A 9,432-nucleotide genomic window follows, 5' to 3' on the forward strand; every position below is an offset into this window, starting at 1 on the left:
CAAAAATGTAAGTTTGGGGGAGTTGACACGCTCGGATTTTGCACTGTTTTAAAGCCATTATTTGGTCCGTTTTTTATGTCAAAGTCACTCTACACGTCCATTATTTGCATATTTTGTCTATTTTGGTATTTTGACGTGTTTTGTGAGAAATATGCATAAATGAGCCGAAAAAGGGAGCCAAAACGCCAAGTTTGGGAATCTGGAGTCAGACGGCGACCGGCGACCGCCGCGGATGTGTGCGGCGCCCGCCGGCGCCCGCCGGGCAGATCAATTCAGCGGTCCACGTCGGAAAAATGTGCTTGGAAGAGAAGTCTCGTCCGGCGACCGCCGGAAGATGAGCGGCGGTCCGCCGCCGAGGGAACAGACTCTCTGGACTCCAACGCGGCGACCGCCGGCCAAGGTGCGGTGGCCGGCCGGAGAAAGGCGGCGAATCCGAGAAGCCCTAGATTTGCACCCAGATTTACCATATTTCGGAGATTTTTTCCTTTCACAACAAGGATTGGTTTTTCCCTATAAATAAGGCCTCAAGCTTCATCAAAAAGAGAGAACTTCTACTTGCAAAATATTTCATAGAGATCAAGACCTAGAGTACTTCATTGGTGCAAGGAGTTGGAGAAGGATTTCAAGAACATCAAGAACGATAAGGATTTAACCCTCGGGTTTTATTTGCTTTAGTTTTATATTCAAATTGTCTTCCCTTCAATCTATGTTTTTAGCTTATTCAATTATGTGTAACTAAACTCATAGGACTCTAGGGATGTGTTAGTAACGACTTTGGTTATACAAATTCCTTTTTCTATCTAATATCCGTTTTGTTTTTACTTTGTTTCTTCCCTAAGTAGTTTTGATGCTGCATGATTGAGTGACACAATCGTGTATGATTTAATATAACTTGCTTCATAACTGTGATAGAGTTGTAGCGAGTTAGATTCACTTAGTAGACACTACAGTTAGCTTCCCTTAAAACGGCACTTGTTAATTGAGAGTGAGGACTTTTCAAGGGTCTTAGGAGCTTTTTGGAGTTACGTGTTAGGATTGACAACCCTAATCTTGTAATCAATATTTGTATCGCATGAGCATAAGCAGGTGACTCGTCCTTTCAAAGTATAAACTGTGCTAGGGTATTGTAGTTGGAAATTTTTATAACCATAACTGTGAACGCACATCCCTGGGATTCTCTTATCTCTATTGTCTTCCTCTTGATTTATCTGCTTTTAGTTGATCTATGCATTCTATTGTTTTTAATTTTTAGAAAGTTTTCAAAACCCAATTGTTTTTCCAGATAGTATTTGAGTCTTAGTAGAAGATAGACACTTTGTGTTCGTCTTCCCCGTGTTCGATATCCGGTACTACCCTTTAGCTATACTATATATACTCTGTATACTTGCAGGTTTATTTAGTGCTAATAAAGAGTGCCTCAAGCGTTAGAAACTTGCGACTCTGGGGACTGACTTTCAGGCGTCGGACCACTGCAAAGTGATGTAGCGGCCGCTGGCGGCTGCTCTGCAACTGTGTCCGAATCGGACTCGGCTGGCTGTGAAGTTCCCGACGGACCGCTGTGAAGATGTTATCTTCAAAACATGGAAGTATCGCCTCAGTCATCTTCTTGCTAATGTTTTCAAGACCTTCGTTGATCTCTTTGCATTTCTTTTCCATGGACTTCATCGTGTTTCCCATTCTAATTTTTAGTTGTTGACTCTCCTCTCCATGTCTTTCAAGTTCTCGTAATATGAATTCAAGTCCACGGCACTTTTGCTCGGATTCTTCATTGGTAGTGTATGCCTATGTCTGCTGACTCCAATATTGAAACGCATCCATCGTTGCGCTCCTTGCTTCTCCTCAAATACCTAAAAAAACAAAAGAAAAAGAAAATTAAATAATAATACACTCTAAATTAGTATAATCAACCTTTCTACAATACCAGCTTAAAGCAAGAATATTCCCCGGCAACGGCGACAAAAACTTGATGCACTTTTTATTAGCACTAAAAATACCTGCAAGTATACAAGGTAGATCTAGTATAGCTAAAGGTCAGTACCGGGATATCGAACACGGGGAATATAATTGCAACTGGCTATTATGTATTAAGCGTCAAATACTATCTAGAGAAACAAGAGAATTATGAAAACTTTGGAAACTGAAAACAATTAAAAGCAATCAAACAACTAAATGCAATTAAATCACAACGATAAAATATGAGCGATAAGAGAATTCCATGGATGTGTGTTCACAATTATGGTTATACAAATTCCAACTACAATACCCTAGCACAGTTTATACTTTTAAAGGACGAGTCACCTAGCTTATGCTCATGTGATGCAAATGTTGATTACAATAGTAGGGATGTCAATCCTAACACGTAACTCCAAAAAGCTCCTAAGACCCTTGAAAAGTCATCACTTTCAATTAACAGTGCCGTTTTAAGGGAAGCTAACTGTAGCGTCTACTAAGTGAATCTAACTCACTAGAACTCTGTCACAGTTATGAAGCAAGCTATATTAAATCATACAAGATTGTGTAACTCATTCATGCAGCATAAAAACTACTTAGGGAAGAAACAAAGTAAAAACAAAACGGATATTAAATAGAAAAATGAATTGTATAAACCAATAAAAGTTACTAACACATCCAAAGAATCCTATGAATTTAGTTAGACATAATTGAATAAGCTAAACACATAGATTGGAGTGAAAACAATTGGAACATAGAACTAAGGCAATTAAAACCCGTAGGTTGAATCCTTATCGTTCTTGATGTTCTTGCTTCTTTCTCCAACCCCTTGCACAATGAAGAACTATCAAATATATGCTATGGAAGTAATTGGCAAAAAGATGATGAAGAATTAGGGTTGCAGGAGGAGCTATGAAAGCTCCCCTTTCGGGGGCTAAGGAAGGGTTGAATTCTATGAATGAGGTTATGGGGTATATATAAGCTTGAGAAGGATTTAAATTTGGTAATAAGTTTCCTCCAAGCATTAGGAAAGATGTAATTTTCGTTCCCCATAGTAGAAGGAAAAGATTTGGCTTCACAAGGTAATATATTCTTTCCTTCTTCAAATTTCCGCCTAGACTGCAGCCCGCAACTTTGCGCGACTTTGGTAGAACGGCCATAACTCTTTCCACATAACTCTGATTGAGGTGATTCTTGTACCATCTTAAAGCTCTTTTCAAGATGAAGAAAGTGGAGTGTAGGATTGCCAGAAAATGGAGTTTGAAGACAGCTGTCGCACACCATATTTTTGTGGCGGGCCGGGCATGTCTTTGTCTTCGCTAAGCACCGGCGGTCACGGGAAGTGTTGCGGCGGTCGCCGGAGAAGCTCCAGATTTCCTAGTTTCGTGTTTTGACACCCTTTTTAGGCTCAAATATACACATTTCTCGCAAAACATGTCAAAATACAAAAATAAACAAAATATACAAATAATGCAACTTTGACCTTAAAAATGGGCCAAAACACATGCAGGGCTAAGTACCTATAAAGATACTCAGTGGACTTATGCCGAAAACAATTTTATCAAAAATATTAGTTATCATGCCAGTTCCAGGTGTCCATCCGGGTTTTATATCTGCAAAATCACGGTTGATGAGTCTCGTTCTAAGGCTTGGTTACTGGTCAGTATAACGTGCTTTAATGGATAATATGTGCAAAATAGTTGCTAAAGTGTGCAGGTTGAGGTACTAAATCAGGAGGAGAGGATCACAAGGAATTGGCGTGAAAAAGCATTAAAAAAGTGTGCAACTGCCAGTATGAGCAGAAAAGGTGCAAACTTGCCAGGATGCATGCTACAGAACTGGATACGAGAAGGAAGGACTTGCTTCGAACAATCAACTACTAAAGAGGGGCAAAATTGTCATTTCGCATGAAGAGGCAGCCCTAGAAATTAGGGCAAGCCACCCTATAAATAGGAGCTGAACATAAGGAGAGATAACTTTATCATCACTTTATCATTTTTTTTTACATCACTTACAACTCATTTTTTGGGGAGAATAGCTCCATTGGCTCTTAGTTCCACTCTCTAAATCCAGCAGCCTGCCATGAAGATTCCGGCCACCAGCCGGCGGGGAGTCATCATGCGTGAATCATTCCAGCCGCCATAGTTCCAGAAGTTCTTCCATTTTCAGTTTCCGAGCAGCCAAACAATCTCTTACTTGCTTTGTTTTTAAGATTTCTTAGCTACTTGTTTTAGTTCTTAAATTTCAAAGCTTAATTTGTAGTTTAATCATGTTTTGTTTTAGTTTACATTTTGTATCTTGATTATCGTTTTATGCTATGGAGTTCTTGTTGGATTTATTTCGTGTTTCATTTGTCTTAGCTTATGTCTTGTGTTATTCCTGCCTAGCTTAGTTAGATCTAGTCTTTCCTCAAGTGTTTACAAGTTTTAATCGGTTTAAGTTTTACAAAAATGAATGGCATTCGTTTCTGTTTGTTTCTGTCACTCTGTCCTGTTGACCAGTATGTGTAAACCTCAGGTTTTCTTGCTTTTGTTCTTGATTTCAAGTTAAATATTGCATTTACGAATTTTTGAGCTTGAGCATTCATCAATGGAGTTTGTTAGATCTTGTTATTTTAGCTTGTTGAAAAAGAAATTGTCACAATCAAGAATGGGACCACTTGTGTTGTTTTGTTACTTTTTGCTTTTGTACTTGCACTTTTTTTAACTTTTCTGCAAACCAAGCAGCCAGTCTGCCAACATGTCCTTTGATTCCCTTTACCTTTTGTCTAGCCATTTTTAGTAAGTTTTGTCTAGTAGCTTCTCATATGCATAACTAGGTGTCCAACTTTCACATTCAAGTACACATCCAGTAGCATTAAGCATTTAGTTACCTACTGGTCAGTATAGGTAGAGTCTCATTTTAATTTTACGCCTAGGTAGAACTCAACCCCAAAAGCGTGGTAGCTAACCAACCCTTCCAAAATGTCTTTGCAATTGCACTTCGCCTACATCCATCTCTGTGGGATCGACCCTTACTCCACTATACTAACCAGTAGAAGTGGGTTGAGGTATTTTTGTTGACAAGAGGTTTTAGGCACAGACCCAACGACACAGCTAGATCTAGGTACCCTCCTGGCCAGTTGACACACACACACAAGAGTCGCCGCCCTAATAAAAACCTCATCCGTCAATGTTCATGCAACCATATTTTCTCATCGACGTTTACCATATCCTCATTCTACATGACAAGGAATGCGGCCGCATTCCAGGTCACTAGACCGGCCAACCCGTACGCCAGCACACGGTCTAACATTGGTGTACACTAACCCAAGTAGAGTTTGCGGCTCTACAAGGATCTGAATTCGATTTAATCAATAGTGGCATAGCCACAATGGGTTGGCACGACAAAACAAATCACGGCATGATAACACAGATTTCATTCTCATCAATAAAGATTTAGGACGTTTTCCTTATTTTAAAAGAAAAGCCCACCTCGACAGCTTAGATCTCAAGCACTCTCTTCCCTTTTCTATCACGCTTCGAGCGCAAGTTATCACCTTTAAATTATGTGTATCACAAATCAGTCTCAATCATCGACTCAAAAATCAAGCATGTCCCCAACGTTTCCCTTTTTCCCATCGATTCGTTTTAATTATCATTCAAAATCAAGAGATGATCATCATATCAATTTTATTCACACTACAACTCGAGATCTATCATCAAATCATATCACGCATGAGTGTTCTTCCACTCACATCACACGCACACACATAAACACACACACGCACACCGAGGCGCACACACACATGCATCCCATTCATCAATCGGTTCCCCTTTTCACTCGATCTATATGCATGGGGGTTCAAGAACACCGATTAAACGGTTAGATGAGAAAAGATAGATCAAAATACCTCTTCTTGATAAAAACGATCGGTAGAAAGAAAGTAGAATCTTGATTCTTCAATAGTTCTTGAGTCTTCAACTTGAATTCTTCTCAAAGGTGAAGAACTCTTGGAGAAAAATAGAAGAAAAATTGAGAGAGAGTGGGAGAGAAAGTGGCGTGAATTGAGAGAGAGGGGGAGGCGTGTATTTTGATTCTAGGTTTAGGGTTTCACTCTTATTTATAGAGTGCAAAATGCAATATATTTAATTAAATAAATTAAAGATTTGAGAAATGTTGGAGGAGGGAGTTGGCGTGATTTTTGATAGAGAATATTAGGGGATTTTAGAATTCCATGCTATTTAATTAGCATGTGATTAATTTGGTATTTCATGGAGTAGAATAAAATATCACGGAGCAGAATAAAAATAATAAATCCTCCCAATAAAATATATGGAGTAGGCGATTTTATGCCTAGGATTAATTTCAAATCCTAATTTAAATAGGATATGGCAAGATCTCCTAAGATATGGTAAGATATGCTAACAAAGGAGCATGGGTAAGGTCATTTTTCAAAGTGTTAAAGGCTCTTTCTTGCTCCTCTCCCCACTCAAATTCTACATTCTTCTTCACAATGTGATTTAGGGGAGAGGCCTTAATGGAAAAGTCCCTCACAAACCTCCTATAGAAGTTTGCTAGACCATGGAAAGATCGAATCTCACTCACATTCTTGGGTGTAGGCCACTCCCTAATCGCCTTCACTTTCTCCTCATCTACCTTCACACCATCCCTCCCCACAACAAATCCAAGAAACACCACCTCATCAACACAAAAAGTGCATTTAGATAATTTGGCATACAAAGCATGCATTCTCAACACTTCAAAACATTTTTAAGATGACTAGCATGTTCTTCCACACTTTTACTATAAATCAAGATATCATCAAAGTATACCACCACAAATTTTCCAATGAAAGGACGAAGCACATGATTCATCAAACGCATGAAAGTGGAAGGAGCATTAGTAAACCTAAAAGGCATAACAAGCCATTCAAACAAGCCAAATTTGGTTTTAAAAGCGGTTTTCCATTCATCCCCTTCTTTCATGCGAATTTGGTGATACCCACTTGCTAAATCAATTTTGAAGAAACAATTAGAGCCACATAGATCCTCAAGCATGTCATCTAGCCTAGGTATGGGGTGTCTATACTTAATGGTGATCTTGTTGATAACTCTACAATCTACACACATTCTCCAAGTTCCATCCTTCTTAGGCACCAAAATAACGGGTACAACACAAGGTGAAAGAGATTCTCGAATCAAACCTTTGGCAAGGAGTCCCTCGACTTGCCTTTGAAGCTCTTGAGTCTCCTTTGGGTTGGCCTTGTACGCCGCCCGATTGGGAAGAGATGAACCCGACACAAAGTCAATTTGGTGCTCAATGCCCCTCAATGGTGGAAGCTCATCGGATAGCTCATCCGGGAAGACATCCTTAAGACCTTGCAAAACACTTTCAATCAACAAAGGACAAGGTTTAGTGTTAGCATTTAAACATAAATCGTTCCGGACCATGAGGAGAATGGTTGAACGGAATTTTAGTGCCCACCCAAGGTCGGGAGTCCTAGCTAACAAGCAACCTTTTCCCTCCCTTGCTTGTGGTTTTTCTTGTTTAGGTACTTTATTTTTGCTCTCACCACCCCCTCTCTCACTTGGCTTTTTTAGCTCACGCTCACTCACAAGCCTTTTCTCTCTATCCCTTTCCCTTTCCCTTTGTAGATGTTGGTGTGCCTCAAACACATCCTTAGGTAAGAGGGGCTTCAACCTAACCTTCAAACCATTCACCATGTAGAAATATTCATTGGTGAAACCATTCTTATACACCCTCCTATCAAACTCCCAAGGCCTTCCCAACAACATATGACAAGCCGTCATTGGAATGATATCACACATCACCTCATCCTCAAAGACACCATTCTTCAAAAGAACTAAGCATTGAGCCTTCACCTTTAGCTCTCCGGACTCCCCTAGCCATTGAAGCTTGTAAGGATTGGGATGTTTGTCAACTTTCAACCCCAACTTGGCCACTACTTGTTCACGTACCACATTAGCACAACTACATCCATCAATAATCACCAAACAAGTTTTAGTTCGTACCTTGTAATTCATATGGAAGATGTTGCACCTTTGCTCCTTATGCTCTTCAAGGTCGGGTTGTACATTGAGAATCCTTAGCATCACTAGTGTCTTCGACCCCTCATCCTCTTCTTCTCCACCAGAATATGACATACGCGGCTCCACACTCGCCTCCTTGCCTTCCTCCACTCTATCCTCCTCATCCTCACTATGCACGCTACCATCTTGCCCAATAACCATCACTCTTTGGTTAGGGCACTCACGTGCATAGTGACCATAGCCCTTACACTTGAAACATTTCACCTTGCTACTTTCCGTTGAAGGAGGATTTTTGGTAGCTTGTGGGCTCGGGTTTGGCGATGCCTTGTATGGTGCCTTGCCTTGAGTAATAGGCGGACTCTCCATCTTCTTGGAAGGGGCACTCCACTTGTTCCCTCCCATCCCGGTTTGGTTAGAGGCCACCCTCGCCTTGCTAAGAGCCACTTCTTTTCCTTGACTCTCAAAAGTTTTGGAAAAACGTAGTACTTCCCCCAATGTGATTCTCCTTAAAGCCTCAATTTGGACTTTATGCTTCAACGAAATGTTGAGACCATGGATGAATCGGTCTTGAGTGGATTCCTCCGATTCATTCACTCCAATCTTGTTCATCAAGGCAAGAAGTTCATAGTAGTAATCCATCACACTCATGGATCTTTGCCTTAGCTCTGGAAGTTCCCCACGAAGCTTGTGATAATAGGACCTAGGCACAAAGGACTCCTTCATGACTCGGCATTACTCATCCCATGAACGCACATCCCCCATCCTAGCTATCCTCCTCTTCCTCAACACATCATTCTGTTAGAGTTTGTATACTATAAATCACGTTACGAGTGATTGAATACTGTAAACTCTTATTTTATTTTCCAAGGAATAAAACAGATTATTTTTGTCATAATGTTGTTATGTTTTACATTTAATGGATATTATTTGTTAGAGTTTGTATACTAGAAATCATGTTTCGAGTGATTGAATACTGTAAAACTCTTATTTTATTTTCCAATGAATAAAACAGATTATTTTTGTCATAATGTTGTTGATTCACTTGGATTTTACATGATTTTAGAGGGTAGTTTTACTTGAATTTGATCGTATATTGTGTATTTTGAGACATGGTTTATAGCTACTTCTTTATGTTATTGGTATTTTGACCATTTTGTGAAGAATGTGTAGAAAAAAGGGTCGAAAATGAGCTTAAATAGAGAAAGGTGGAAAAAGGACGAAATTGCAGCACGAGGCTGGCGAACCGCCAGCTTCGCATCAGTACCAACCTGGCGACTCGCCAGGTCCTTCGCCCAGAATTGCCGAGAGCAGCTGGCGACTCGCCAGCTGTTAGAGTTTGTATACTAGAAATCACGTTTCGAGTGATTGAATACTGTAAAACTCTTATTTTATTTTCCAATGAATAAAACAGATTATTTTTGTCATAATGTTGTTATGTTTTACATTTAAT

The 9,432-nt window shown here is 39.9% G+C and overlaps 1 protein-coding gene across 1 annotated transcript; it reads right to left on the reverse strand.

The window, feature by feature from the left end:
- Positions 1-6,333: 6,333 nt before the first annotated feature.
- On the reverse strand, positions 6,334-8,705 carry LOC125194922. The gene is made up of 2 exons (XM_048093137.1): positions 6,771-8,705; positions 6,334-6,630 (listed from the first exon to the last, which is right to left on the reverse strand). Exons 1-2 carry the CDS (start codon positions 8,703-8,705, stop codon positions 6,334-6,336), a joined length of 2,232 nt encoding a protein of 743 aa, XP_047949094.1.
- Positions 8,706-9,432: the final 727 nt, after the last annotated feature.

This window comes from Salvia hispanica, chromosome 6 (genome assembly GCF_023119035.1).
Source record: "Salvia hispanica cultivar TCC Black 2014 chromosome 6, UniMelb_Shisp_WGS_1.0, whole genome shotgun sequence".
Taxonomy (NCBI): Eukaryota; Viridiplantae; Streptophyta; class Magnoliopsida; order Lamiales; family Lamiaceae; genus Salvia; species Salvia hispanica.